Source organism: Thamnophis sirtalis, unplaced genomic scaffold (assembly GCF_051295495.1).
Source record: "Thamnophis sirtalis isolate CommonGarterSnake01/CBP01778 unplaced genomic scaffold, rThaSir2_p1.2 scaffold_2, whole genome shotgun sequence".
NCBI classification, from domain to species: Eukaryota; Metazoa; Chordata; class Lepidosauria; order Squamata; family Natricidae; genus Thamnophis; species Thamnophis sirtalis.
Window position 1 is genome coordinate 150,286,706 of NW_028261382.1, and position 14,569 is coordinate 150,301,274.

The 14,569-nt window shown below is 37.7% G+C and overlaps 1 protein-coding gene across 1 annotated transcript in view; it reads right to left on the reverse strand.

The window, feature by feature from the left end:
* Positions 1-3,207: 3,207 nt before the first annotated feature.
* Positions 3,208-14,569, reverse strand: part of GATA6 (GATA binding protein 6) — a 33,675-nt gene continuing 22,313 nt past the window's right edge. The window contains exons 4-7 of the mRNA XM_087707188.1: positions 13,130-13,255; positions 11,616-11,703; positions 11,144-11,250; positions 3,208-4,893 (exon numbers count right to left, since the gene is read on the reverse strand). Of these exons, the coding sequence (XP_087563314.1) occupies positions 4,723-4,893; positions 11,144-11,250; positions 11,616-11,703; positions 13,130-13,255 (492 nt within the window). The 3' untranslated portion in view covers positions 3,208-4,722. The remainder of the gene's footprint in view (positions 4,894-11,143; positions 11,251-11,615; positions 11,704-13,129; positions 13,256-14,569) is intronic.

Sequence of the window (14,569 nt, forward strand, 5' to 3'; positions counted from 1 at the left end):
TTCCACTATGCTTGTCTTAAGTTGAAATATTCAGACTCCTTGTATGATGTGAATCCACTGATTCACACAGCCACGGGATCTGCATAAGGCATGGATTGTTATGGACTGGGTGGATGGAGTGGAGTGGGGAAATCAGGTTGTCTTCTCCTCAAAGTATTTCCTCGCTCCGCAAACTTTTAAGCCTTATAGGTTTAATGACTTACTTACAATGTGCCACCTATGCAAACTTTTTTCTTCACTGTGTGCGTATAAATAATAATACATTATTTAATCTACAGCCTTCCTCAATGTGGCACCTTCCAGCTGAATTGGACTTGAACTTACAGACTTTCCTAGCTGGCATTCCTAGAAGGGATCAGATTGGAGAAAAGTGGTCTGTCACTCAATTGCCTTTTGGCTTCTATTCATTTTAACAGCACCACTTTATTTGATAAAGGGGAGATTTATGTTTAGCTGTGAATGCTCATTTGTTGGTCTGTACCTGAAACAATTTATTTAAGGGGGGGATTCTGTGCCCACGTATAGTGTCAATATTTCGGCAAATGATATCTGTATCTTCAGAAAATAAGGCCTTCAAGAACATGAACTGGGGAATGGATTAGCTCAAGGGCTCAAGAACTTTGTAGATTCCAGCGCCCATCAGCACACCTAACATGGCTAGTGGTTAAACATGCTGGCAGCTGCACTGTACCATCTGGTAGCCTCAGGTCCTTACCTCTTGGTACATGAATCTTTCTCCATCTTTTTTCCAGATAAGAGACTGGTGTCTACATGATGGAGCAGAGCAGGCATAACTTCAGAACATAGTTTGGATAGTACTCTAATAAATTAATCAGGAAGGAGCAACAGGAGATGCAACAAACAAGATCAGAGTGTTTTCAGAGTTATTGATAAAGTTTGGCAAACTGGCAATTAACTAGTTGCAATTATTGTTTTAGAGATCGGAGGTGTGGACAGGAAATAAAAGGTAAAATGGTGATGGACTAAGATTATGTAATGGTCCTCTTAAGGAAGAAAGAAGGATGCTTTAATGAAAGTCCAGAACCTGGAAGGAGAGAGAAGAAACTTTTGCTTTCCTTTCTTATGTCCTATTTGAAATAGAGAAAGAGTCCCATGTCTTCCCTCACTCATCCAAATAGCTCAGTTCCACTGGAAACTTCAGGGTAGTAGCATACAAGAAAAAAGGTGACAACCAGTCTATATTCTGTATAATGAGATTACATCTGAGATTACTTCAAGAGAAGAAGCAAAAAAGGGGGCAAACCTAGGAAGTTTGAAGCCAGACTTCTAGCTATTCCATCAGGACCTCACTCCTGAAGAGGGTAGATGTATCATTCCTCTAACTCTAGATGGTTGGTTTATACCTAAAGCATATTGTCATGCTATTTTACAGAAGCTGAATATCTTCCCATATCTAATTTCAATGTATTTTATCCTCATTTGCCCAGCCAACATTTACAGGCAAAATTGAGGTTTCTAAATTAGATATACAAGGAAAGACCTCAACACATATCCCCATAGAAGAAACTAGCAGTAGATTCTAGTCAGTTCCCATTGCCCTTAATGTTAAAAGTCAAATAACTGCAAAGTAGCCACCATACAACGAAACGTTAAGTTCTGCTGAAATCAAGGCAGGTTCATAGGACTTAACCAGAGGTGAGTTGCTCCCGGATTGGCCCGGATCGGGCGAACCAGTAGTAGTGGTAGTGGGAGGCTCTGCCCACCTGCCTGGACGCTTCTGTGCATGCACTTCTGTGGAGGAGCACACCCGAACCGGTAGTAAAAAAATTGGCAATCCACCACTGGACTTAACGAGTGCTTTTCACTAGTGATCACTATGGATTGAATCCACAGGACCTTCTTTAGAAATATATCTATCTCAATTTGATAAAGGACGGGTTGACACTAAGAAAACAGATTGTAAGACAGGTTTGGCAACCTGAAACCATAAAGCCCTTCCACTCCTTCCTTGCGGTCCACAATAGCTTCTTCGATTACCCTTTCCAAAAGCTATAGGGACATTTGTTCACCATTGTGAGATAAGAAGTGCACACCAATTGTAATATAGGTCATCAAGTAGGCTTAATATACTTGGAAAACAAACAAACCTTCCCCTAAGCCAGGAAAAGAACAGAATGTCTTACAACATGTATTATATGGCCTTATCAATTTCACTTTGTTGGCCTGCCCATGTAAGCCTGCCACCCTCCCCGATTACAGTTTGCTCAACTTATCATGGAATATTTTAATTTGAATAAGTTGCAATGTTCATTGGCAATGAATATTTTCTATTAAAAATGGAAAGCAAGAAACAGAAATGGTAATGGAGAGGTAAATTATTGGGAAAGGTGTATAAGATTCAATATAGACTTCCTCTAAACTATCCAGCAGATCAGATTCCTATGATTTCCTATCTTGTACCCTTTAATATCTATAAAAATTGTTGCTTTCACATTGTTTGAGGTTACTCTTTTCAAGATGAAATCCAAGGATGATTGCCATAAATGTGGTTCTTTCTCTGCACATTGGATACCCTTTACATGCTATTCTATAAACCTTGATTTGCTTTCAGGGAATTCAAGTTCTTGGAAGTCCCTCTTCCTGGTATTTTTGGAAATTTCAGCAATTCACTCCTAGTGCTGTTAATTCTACATTTTCAAAACCATGGGATTTAAGAACAAGTTTTGGAAACAAAAACAAAAATCTAAGTTTTTCACACCCAACAGTGTCCTGCTGTTTTATCTTTATGATAACAAACCTTCGAAAAATTGTACTAAGAGAGAAAAAAAATAATTTAGCTCTCAGGATTGAAATAACTTTTATACAAAAGCTTGTCTCTTTATCAGTACACACCACTGAGAAGAAATGGAAAGTAGAAATAAGCAGATTTCCTGGCCTGCATAACATTGCAGTATTTCTTGATTGTTGCCGTAGTATCAATGCGTAAATGTAAGAATTTGGAAATTAGTAACTAGCAACAGGACAAAGATTTTCATATCCTTGAATCATCCACTTTGGTCTAGGTCTACCAATAAATCCTTAGTGTTGACAAAATGGATCAAGTAAGAAAACTTAATATTTACATTTATGAATGAAACAAGTCTGAATATTCTTTTAATCTTACCTGAAATTTTTTCGAGCTCACAGGAAGATGCTTCTTGAATATGCTCCTTTATTTTGCAGTATATTAAAGAGAAATCACATATGGACAGAACACGTAATCTTTTTTATTTTTAATCCTCTGGTGAAAACAACTTTCCACATGACATCCCGACATTGGCTTTTGCTTTGAAAAATACCTAAACCAACCTAGCTACAGGTCAGCCTATATTCTACAGACTGCATCCAATCTTTGAAAATTGTTTCAAAATTCTGATGAAGTATTTACATATTTTGCCATTAGGTAGTAAAATTTTATTGCAATGGACATTTTTCTAGCACATACTTTATTGGTGGCAAGAGAGTAGGGATGACTGTGTATCTATCAAAGCTTATGACTAGAGAGGCCAGCCTTTCTCAATAGGCCTAGCTAGAACTATCAGAATTCCCAACCAGCCTCAGTCTTCCATTATGGAGGGTTGGAGTTCTGGGCATTGCAATCCAACCCGGTTAGAGGCCAAGAGCTTTGTGGAAGGCTGGCTTAGACAGGTCAATCTTTCTTTTTTCCTGAGAAAACTTTTGTTCTTGAAACCTTTGCTTGAAAATCAGAAACACAGACACCAAACATTTTTACTGCAATAAAAAAAACCCTATAAAGATGCCTAGTTTAACTTGTTTACTTTTAAATTATTTATGTACCATTAAGTTAAAATGTTTACATTCATTCCATTCATTCGTATAAAAACTGTGGTTAAATCTTATGCTTATGATTTAACACTGATTGCTGCAACAGAAATTGCACTTTTCATAAGAAAATTGTGTATATGAAAAAGGGATCTCTCTCTCTCTCTCTCTCTCTCTCTCTCTTTTTAGGCTACCCTGTTTACAAATTCTGACTGGCTAGATACAGCTCAGTCACATCATAGACACTGCACCTCTTCCATCACAGTATATACTTAAAAGACGATAATGAAAATATTTTAGTATACGTTCTTGTTAGCAAGTTCTAACTTGAGAAGGGTGTACCAAATGTTTTCATTGGGCTTTACGGTAAGTTACTTCAGAAAAACTACCCAGAAAATACAGAGCAGAAGGCACTAGCTGAGAACACTGACCTGGGATAAAGATCAGAAACTGTCAAGTACAAGATATGCAGTTACACATATGGACAAAATGCACATTTGCATTGCTCTTCTACACTGCATTATCCACTGTAATGTAAGCTTTGCCTACTTTGTCTACAAAAAGGAGGGGAAATGTCAACATCAATCAGGTCTTGGATGTTGGTCATGTGGGAGTGAGACAAAGACACAATCCTCAAATACACAAGGCCAGCATAGATAGTCACGGTGAAGATCTATGAATAGTGCAGAAGGGCACTCCTTGTTGAGTTTTTAAAAAAAGCAGTTCCAACTCCCATGAATCTCTTGCAGACTGATTTGGAGAGTCAGTTTTGCAGGAGAGAAATGTTATCTAGAAGCAGGTATGATGGGCAAAATGTCCCTGCCCCCACTGCGACAGCTTCTTGGACTGCTTGATCAAGGCAAAAATATCCAACGCAAGGGCAAATGACTGGCTGCAGCCCAGGGCAAATATCCACACCAGCGTTGATGTGCCACCAATTCACGCTAGAGCTAAGGCACACCATGAAGAATCCTGTCTCACAGAAGCTGTCACTTCTGCAGTGGAAGTCAGGCTGACACCGGAGTAGAGCCCTTCCTGGCCAGAATATTTGAGTGTGCTAGTCTCGGGACTGGTGCTCTCGCCCCGGTTGGACATCACAGAAGAAACTGCCTGCAGCAAGAAAAACAAAATACATTATTTTAATGTTCAATAAAAAGTAATCTCCAACAAAGGTGGGACAGGGATTTCCCAAAGAATGAACACCTGTTTCTCTTTATTTCTCTCTCTGTGTGTGTCTCTCTCTGTCTCTGTCTCTGTCTCTGTCTCTCTCTCACACACACACACACACTGCTGGTGCTGCTGCTTTTCCCACTGCTCAGATGCTCACTTTGGTGTGCAGCTGCAGGTGACTGATCATCAGTCTGGTTACAAACTACCCTGGAGAATATTCAATACAAAGTTTCAGTGTAAATTCCGGACGCTGACCTTGGGATAATGGATCAGCCACTGGAGTGGAAAAACACACTGACTGCTCTAGACAATGTGTATACTGAGTTGTTATGAATGATCATATCCTTGCAAATTCAGTTCTTTTAATCCCCGCTTCTTCTTTAAGATGGCTAGCTCACATTTCACTATTTATGAGCTACCGTTTTGCTACCAAGCCCACAATTTGCTATTAGACTCCCAGAAGCAGCTATCTAAGGTACCAGACTGGGGCAAGCAATGAAGTGGGACTAAGTCCCACCCACTCCCCCTCCCTAACCCACCACCCAAATAATTTTTATGTTACCATACCCAAAGTAGGCAATTCCCCTCAGAATGGTGCAAATAAATCAGCAACTAACCCACCCAGGAGGTGGTATTCAGAGAGGAGGACATCCCTATAAATGTATTTTTTTTGGTGCCATGGCTGAGGTCAAGACTAAATGGGCTAAACATGCAGATAGATTTGATGGTATTCAGACAGCTTTTCTTTCATTAGTCAGTCGTTACAGACAGTCCTTGATTTATGTCCACATTTGGCACCAGTATTTCTGTCGCTAACAAAGAAATTGTTAGGTGAGTTGTGTCTGACTTTTTTACCATGATTATTAAGTGAATCATGCAATCATTAAGTGACTCTGGCTTCTCCATTGACTCTGCTTGTCAGTAGCACCTTGGGAAGGTTGCAAAAGGAATTTAGAATTAGAGGTTTTTTGATCTCAGGATGCTGCAATCCTTACAAATACTTACAATAGCAGTAGACTTATATACCGCTTCATAGGCCTTTCAGGCCTCTCTAAGCGGTTTACAGAGAGTCAGCATATTGCCCCCAACAATCTGGGTCCTCATTTTACCCACTTCGGAAGGATGGAAGGCTGAGTCAACCCTGAGCCGGTGAGATTTGAACCGCTGACCTGCTGATCTAGCAGTAGCCTGCAGTGCTGCATTTAACCACTGCGCCACCTTGGCTCTTACCATGTTTCCCCAAAAATAAGTCAGGGTCTTATTTTCTTTTGACCCCCCCCCGAATAAGCGCTTGGCCTTATTTTCAGGAAGGTCTTATTATTTTTGAGGTGCAGGAGGCAACAAGCGTGGTCACCTCTGGACTGCTGCTGTGTTGCAATATTTTCAGGGAGGACTTATTTTCAGGGGAGGGCTTATTTTAGCGCATGTGCTCAAAAGCTTGATTGGGCTTATTATCCGGGGAGGTCTTATTTTGGGGGAAACAGGGTACCAGTTTCCAAATTGCCTCCAAATTTTGTCCATGTGACTGTGGGATTTCTATGATGGTCATAAGTGCATGACCAGATGTAAGTTATTTTTTTCACTGCCGTTGTACCTTTGAACAGTTGCTAAATGAAGTCTCCTCCTATTTGCTCTTACAAATAGTAAATGAAGAGTCCCCTCCTAATTGCTCCTATGCCCTTAATGGAAGATGTTCATAATCTGGTGATTATTTTAAAATGGGCATAATCAGATGCCAGGGATCATTTTGAGTCTAAATTTACCTACCTTCTTGCATACAAAAAAGAGGTTGTGCCTTAGTAACCCTCCTAAAGTTTTCAAAGTTTGAGTGAATTAAAGTGAGTTTCAGCTGAGTATAATTGTTGTCTTTATGGATTTTTGCTGAATCTCCACATTTTCAGTAAGGCTTTTGGCACTGTTGTCTAGAAAAACGTAATAAATCATTTCTATCCCAGGAAAAGAAAAGAATGTGTTTTCTTCTGTCCATTAACAACTTTTCCACGAACTGAAAACATTGGTGTCTAAAACTTCCTATTCAGTCCTGAACATCATCTTTTAATCTTTCCTGTTAATTTGGAATTTTTCTGATTGGCAAAAAAATACAGTGCAATATAGCTGGCTTTCCTCAAACGTCTCCAATTATATTGGACTACTTCTCCCATTATCCCCCAGTCTCCAGTTTGAACATCTGTTAACAATGGATAACACATGGGAAGAATATCACACCTCCAGTGGCTGTCAGATTAGAGAAGTCTAATACAAAACCCTTTCAAATCCATCTTGCTCTATCTTCAGCAATTTGTTCTTAATTGAGTGTCACCAGAATGGGGGATAGTTTGCAAAAGACCATTGAACACAATACATTTAAAATACAAAGAAAAAAGTCCCATTATGAAACCAGCAGCAGAATTTAAAAGAACTTTATATCTAAACTAGAGCACTTTAACCAAAGTGAAATATGTATATCTTTACAGTTATGCACTATACATGCAATAATTATGATCCATATGGATAAGAGGATGTTCGTGAACAAAACTGAGAGCTTTATTTTATTATAAAGAGTTGAGTGGAGCTCTTTTGATTTTTCTTTTATGTTAAATTTTTTTTTAGAGATGACACCTGAAGTTATTTTGCATTTTCTCCATTAAAGAATCTGGAACCTATGTTACTAATTTTCAGCAATACTATAGTTAGATAGGTTTCTGAAGATGAGTGAGGCTTGAAGTGTAGTAGTCTATCTCTGCATTAAATTCTTATGAGAACGTTTTTCCCCCACATGGCCAAAATGTCTAGAAGCCAAGTGAGCCAATGCTTGGTAAGTCCAGTTGCGCAACATCTTGGCTTCAGTATTATCAGGATAGGCATAATTTCAGAACGTATGAGAAAAGTCAGTGCCCTGAGGTCAGTGCATTGGAAATTTATGAAGGTTACCCTTGGCTTGACCTCCATTTGTGCCAATAATCTGTGTGGGTCTGTAATCTGGGAGGGCTTTATATGTGGGTTTATTTTCTTCTGGTCCTGCCCTATCTCAATTTAGTTCTGTTTTCTCTGCCAGCATGTTTTGGCCAGAGATGAGGATTTTTCTGACAACAAATCCTTGGGGTCAACCAAAAGAAAGATTTTTTCTCTAGTAGAAAAGGACTTCAGCCAACTTGTGCCTCATCTCAATCTACTCCAGACAAAGCACTTTTGATTTCAGACTGCATGCTCAGTCTGTAAATTAATCAAATACTCTTCACCATTGATACTTTGATTGAGTAAATATTTCTAGCTCGGACTAGTTTTCATTGTTTAAATTGTATCAATACGTACACTTAATGAAAGCCACCAAGGAACGAATGTTTTTTTTCTGGATTATGTCAAAGGGTACGTAGATAACATTCCCTCTTCATTTGTTACAATTAGAAAATCTCCTCCCTGATTTCCTGTAGGGAATTCTAATCTAACAAATGTGAGCTAAGGGCATCTTAATTATTTTATTATTGTAGCAGCAAATAAAAGTGAGAAATGTTGAAAATAATGGAATGAATCCAGAGAAATCTAACTGCATTTTGATCCTACTGAAATTAATGGAAAAAGAAAAAAACAAATGGAGGGGAAAAAAGACCCAGTTTGGCGTACTGGTTAAAGTGCTGGCCTAGAAACCAGGAGACCATGAGTTCTAGTGCTAGTTCCAGGCTGGGTGACTTTGGGACAGTCATTCTCTCACACAAGGTTGTTATTGTGGGGGAAATGGGAAAAGGAAGGAGTAGTATATTCGACTACTTGAGATTTATACAGTAATAAAAGTGGAGTAAAAATCTAATAAATAAATAAAAATTACCTAAGATCTATATTTAATATATATTTAATATATTTGAACTACATTGAATTCAGTCCAGCAAATTTTCTAAGAATAGTTATTGAAGTATCAGATAGAAATCATCAGGGTATGAGGTACTGAACTCTCATTTTAAAAACAGAAAAGTTTCTAGCTTTTTGTGAAATGTGATGTATAATCTCCAAACAGAAAGGAAATAATTTGCTTTGTGAGAAATTGATGTTTTGTGACAAGTAATATATATTTAATATATTACTTACCATATTTTTCGGAGTATAAGACGCACTGGAGTATAAGACGCACTGGAGTATAAGACGCACCAAGATTTTGAAGAGGCAAATTTTTTTAAAAAGTTTTTGCACTCTGCAGACCTTCCGAAAATGGACCCATTTTTTTTTAAAGGGCATGAATAGCCTTTAGGAGGCTTGTAGAGTGCAAAAACGAGCAAAAAATGGCCCTTTTTTGCAAAAATGGGCCCGTTTCCCCCCCCCCCAAAAACCAGTATGCATAGCCTTTAGGAGGCTTATAGAGTGCTCCTGGGGGCTGGGGGGGGGAACTGAACAAAAAACTGCCAATTGTTGCTCATTTTTGCCCTTCCCAGCCCCCAGGAGCACTCTGGAAGCCTCCTAAAGGCTATGCACAGCCATTTGATAAAGGGAACAGGATTTCAGAAGGCAAAAAATGCTGTATTCAGTAAAAAAGACACACCCAGGTTTTCAGCCTCTTTTTGAGGGAAAAAGGTGCATCTTGTATTCTGAAAAATACAGTATATTAATATATATTAATATATGTAACATATTATTTGTCATATATTACTAAAATATTAATATATTAAATATATATTAAATATAGGGTTAAGTGAAGTCATAGGTAATTTTATTTATTTATTAGATATTTATCCCATCTTTATTATTTATAAGTAACTCAAGGAATCGAACATAATACTTCCCCTATTTTCCCCACAATAACAACCTTGTGTAGCAACTATTTTGTGAAAAGTCAAGTTTTTCCATTGCAGTCATTTTGTGAAAGCACCCATAATACAGTCCTAAAGGTTTAAATTAATCCCAAAAGGGCTGATTTAGTTTTTTAGTGGGAGGTGGTTTTTTTTTTTAAAAAAAAATTAAGTTGGATTTTGGGATTCTTGTTAAATTTGTTAAATTTATTGTATAATCACTTTCTTGTATGTTGAGTAAAAAAGAAAGGCGGTTGTCATGGGTGGGTTATTACTAAACAATTAAAACAAATTTCTCACCTATTCATTTTAAAAAAAATCTGGGACAGGCTAAATGTCACCTGAAGAGACTAGTTTTCGTTATACTGATGTATTATATTTCTACTTAAAATAAAGTTACTTGTATATCCTGATATCTTCATGTAGTGAATCTAAAGAAAAGCATTTTAATCTTTAATATGAAAGTTTTAATTCTTACACAGTATTCAAATGATACTTTTAAGTATAATAAATCCTCAACTTAATGTATCTTCGTAGAAATAAATGTGCAATTCAAAATCATATTTTTAATGTTGAGTTAGATAGACATTCCCATTGCAGAAAATTTTACAGCTTGTTCTGCAAAATTATGCTTGGTTTTGATACAAAGCGGTAACTTTAATAGGATCTTGTTAAATTGCTTTATAGTGGCTTCTCTTGCTTCAAAAGCCTTATAAACAGATATTTTGATAATATTAGAAAGTAGCACAGTATGAGAGATCTAATTACTACTAAGCTAAAAGGACATGGTATGAGGTTCAAGTACTGGGCAATGAATGGCAAGATCCATTGTCTCCATCTCTGAATGCCACCAGATGCTAAAAAATATATCTAATTGAAATAAAAGTATATTTCTGGAAGGAATAAGTGAGAGTGAGATGTCATATGAATACAATTACTCTACATTGTTTTATAATTTTCTGAGAATTCCCTCCTTGGTTTGCTGACTTCAAATGATTCTTAATAACAGCTTAGAGAAAGGATGTAGAGTGTGTACATGGACAATATTTTAGCCTATGAATCTTCCCACCTGGGATCAGAGCCAATGTCTACTAGACAACTTAGTACAATGTAATATATATTATACAGCACAATATAATATATAATATACAATACAATATAATATATAATCCAATATAGTATAAATAAGATACGTGCCTGAAAGCAAACCTTTAATAAAGATGTTTGTAAAGTACTTTAGATTTACACTATGTTTGCATTTATAGGCAATTTCCTGAGAAATTCCTACTCCAGTATCAGCTAACAAACAGAACAGTTTATTTAGATTACTGTTATAATAGTAGATAAGATAAAAGTGGAGATAACACGAGCAATGGATATCCACTTGCAAGTATGGATTTTATTTTATCACTTACCCCCGACGCTGTTTGTGTGCTTGGGGAAGCATTTTTTCTACAGTCATCTGAGTTTGTAGAAGAGGTGGAAGTTGGAGTCATAGGAACAGCATTATTGTTATTATTACCTGCAAAGGTAACACCCTGCATTAGAACAATTGCAGTGGTGGGATTCCAATATTTTTATTACCGGTTCTGTGGGCATGGCTTGGTGGGTGTGGCATGACTTGGTGGGCATGGCAGGGGAAGGATACTGTAAAATCTCCATTCCTTCCCCACTCCGGGGGAAGGTTACTGCAAAATCCCCTGGGGCTCGGGAGGCACAGAATAGATGGGGGCGGGGCCAGTCACAGATGGTATTTACTGGTTCTCTGAACTACTCAAAATTCCCGCTACCATTTGTCCAGAAGTGGTCAGAACCTGCTGAATACCACCTCTGAATTGCACCATAGAAAATTCTTCATCCCTGTTTAAACTCTTTGAATATATTTACCAGAGCATGATTTTGTCTTAGCTATATTCTTTGGTTTTCGTTTCCTGGTTTGAATTCCCTCTTTCTTCATAGCAAGAGGTCGGGGCACCTAATGAGAATACAGAAACATCAAATTTCATAAATCTTCCTTTTAGGAGATTTATCAGCCTCCATCAGAACTATTATGCCATAAGCAAAATTACACCATAATGTTCAGTAGAGTGACTTTAAGCCTCAGATCCACTGGAAGGTACCCTATTATTTATTCTCCCCAATGTTTTCAGTTAGAATTGTTTTAAGGTTTTTCTAAAGTTTAAAAATAAAATACATTAAAAAGCAAGGATCTGCTCCCCCTCCCAAAGCTTTTGGGATTAATAAGTCACTGAACATTTTTGTCTCTTCTTCCTTTCAGGTCTACTTTTTGAGTGTCCATATGAAATGACCTGAATTTCATTAGATTGAATCTCCTATCTCCCAGAAAGAGGATCAGAGCAACTAGAGAAACAACTTTGGCCTTTTACATCAGGGAGAGAACAATCAGGTTGCTTCTGCCTCCGATGCTGGAGAGAACCTCAACATTGGATGACTTGGGAATTAGGGTGCATTGCAGAAAGCACATTCTAGTTCCACCTGTTGTCCAAGGGAACAAAAATAACATTCAAAGCACAACATCAGGAAGACATTAGCCTACCTTGAATTGCATATGAACACCAGCAAGATGCTTACCATACTTTTAGGCTTTGAAGAAGACTCTTTGAAAGAAACTTTTAAGCATCGATTTAGCCCTTTCCATTGTGAATTTTGTTCCTTTTCTCTCCACCCAATGGGTCTTAACAGCACTCTCTGGGCAGTTTACAATATAGAACATTTGCATAGTGCTCCTAACAATCAAGATCCTCATTGGATCTTAGAAGGATGGGAGGCTGAGTCAACCATGAGCTTGAACTCCAGGCTGTGGGCAGAGTTTATCTGTAATACTGCACTCTAACCACTGTGCACCAGGGCTCCTTGGTATAAACAAACAATATGTGCATGGATAAAAACAAAGACATTCCTCTTCTGAAACTTTCTTGTCTCTATATGATAAAAAGTGGACCCTCTCAACTAGTCTCTTTTATTATTTCTCATTTGTCAGCATTTAACAAGGAAGCTTATTTATTATGATAATGTTTCTAACTGAAGGATTCTTTAAAATGGAGAATAGTTCCTTTTCTTCTTATCATTCGTATTATATGAGACCTGGCAATAGCAACAGTTAATTAGTTCTGTTTTGTATTCAGTGTAGCTTTGTTGAAACATTATATGAAGGGAATGTGACAGAGAGGGATGCCATTTCTCTGTTGACATTCCCCTGTATCTTTTAGCTCTAGATGCAACTGCAAACACATAAAACAAACAAGCAAGAAAAGCATTTTTATTCCTCTGGGATTTCTCCAGCAGAGTTGGATATGGCCTTCCATAAATCTTAATAAGCATTTCCCCTGAGGGTCAGCTGCCCATGAAACTGAAAGAGCTGGACAGAAACTGCTGCTTACCCCATGAAGCTTCATGTACAGGCCACAAGCATTGCACACGGGCTCTCCTTCTGCATTCCTGCGCCAAAGAGTGGTAGTTGTGGTATGACAGTTTGCACAGGACAAGCCCAATCTCCTTGAAGAAGGCTAGAGAGACAAAGAGAAGGGGAAAACATCAATGGCCCAATGTGTGACTTGACCTTCCTCCCCCACAAGCAGCTGCAAAAATTTATAAAAGCGCCTGTGAAAAGAAGAGGAGGCACCAGTAAATAACAGGTAGATAAGCAAAGGCAGAGTCTCAACATTTCTCAAAAATAAAGGTCTCTATAGTATAAAATCATTAAAACACATCTTCAGGGGCGAGAATCATGTTGTGTCTTCAGTCACTGCTTACGAATTTGGTCCCAGAGCTTATCTGACTGATTTCGGACTACATTTGTTGCTTTTTGTTCTCCTGTACAAAAACAAGGCCTTGGTTTAGACATGTTTAACTTTTCTCATTGAAATCCTTTATAGTCAAGGAAAGGTATAAATTGTATAGACATCATCTACTAGAGATAATTAGTAAAAAAAATAAAAAAAACCTTTTTAGATTTTTCTGTTCTGGAATGGTCACAACCATCCAAATTGTTTTGACATCTTTAAATAAAGAATATAGCTGTAAAAAAAACAACCCTGCAAAACCATGGGGGAATATCTAAACACATGTCTGAATTTGATAACCTCATAACATAAAATTTGGGACTTTTTTTATCAATTGTTGGTGAACTATGACTCAGGATGCAAACAAGTTAAAGGTTGTTGGATTTAGATTCATTAGCTGCTATGTAGTAATGATACATTTAGGGTGGGCGGGGATGTTAAATTCACACCAAATATTATACTTTGAGAAAACTGGCGTAAGATGTTTTATTATTGATATGTTATTCCACTTCTGGTCTCTACAGTGGCTGTTAAAACAGCTCATTCTTTAAAAATGGTTAGAAATGTTAACAGTTTTCCATATTTGGTGGCCACATTATAAGCGCAACAATTTTAGAAAATGATGCCTAATAGAATAAAACATTTTAAAGCTGAATTCCTTTTCCAATTTGCTGTTTTAAAAAAATATATATTACTAAATGTAACATACCCACCAAGCAGGGACGTGCAGTCAGGGGATACAGGGGAGGCAGGGCCTCACCACTGTCATCATGAAAAGAAAAAAAAATGTAAAAGGAAAAAGGCTGAGGTAGTTGCTGCCAGAGTCACAGTAGATGATTCTGCTTAGTGCTTAACTGTTTAAAAAAGCCTCTAAAAAGTGCCCTCTACAGGAGGAGGCGGGAGAACCACGTGCCTCATTTAGTCTATCTTTATGATCACTTGAGCAGAGTTAAGCAAGGGTTAAAAGCCAAAAAATTCCTTATGTAGATGAGGCACGTGGTTCTCTCTCCCATTTTTTAGAGGCTTTTTTAAACAGTT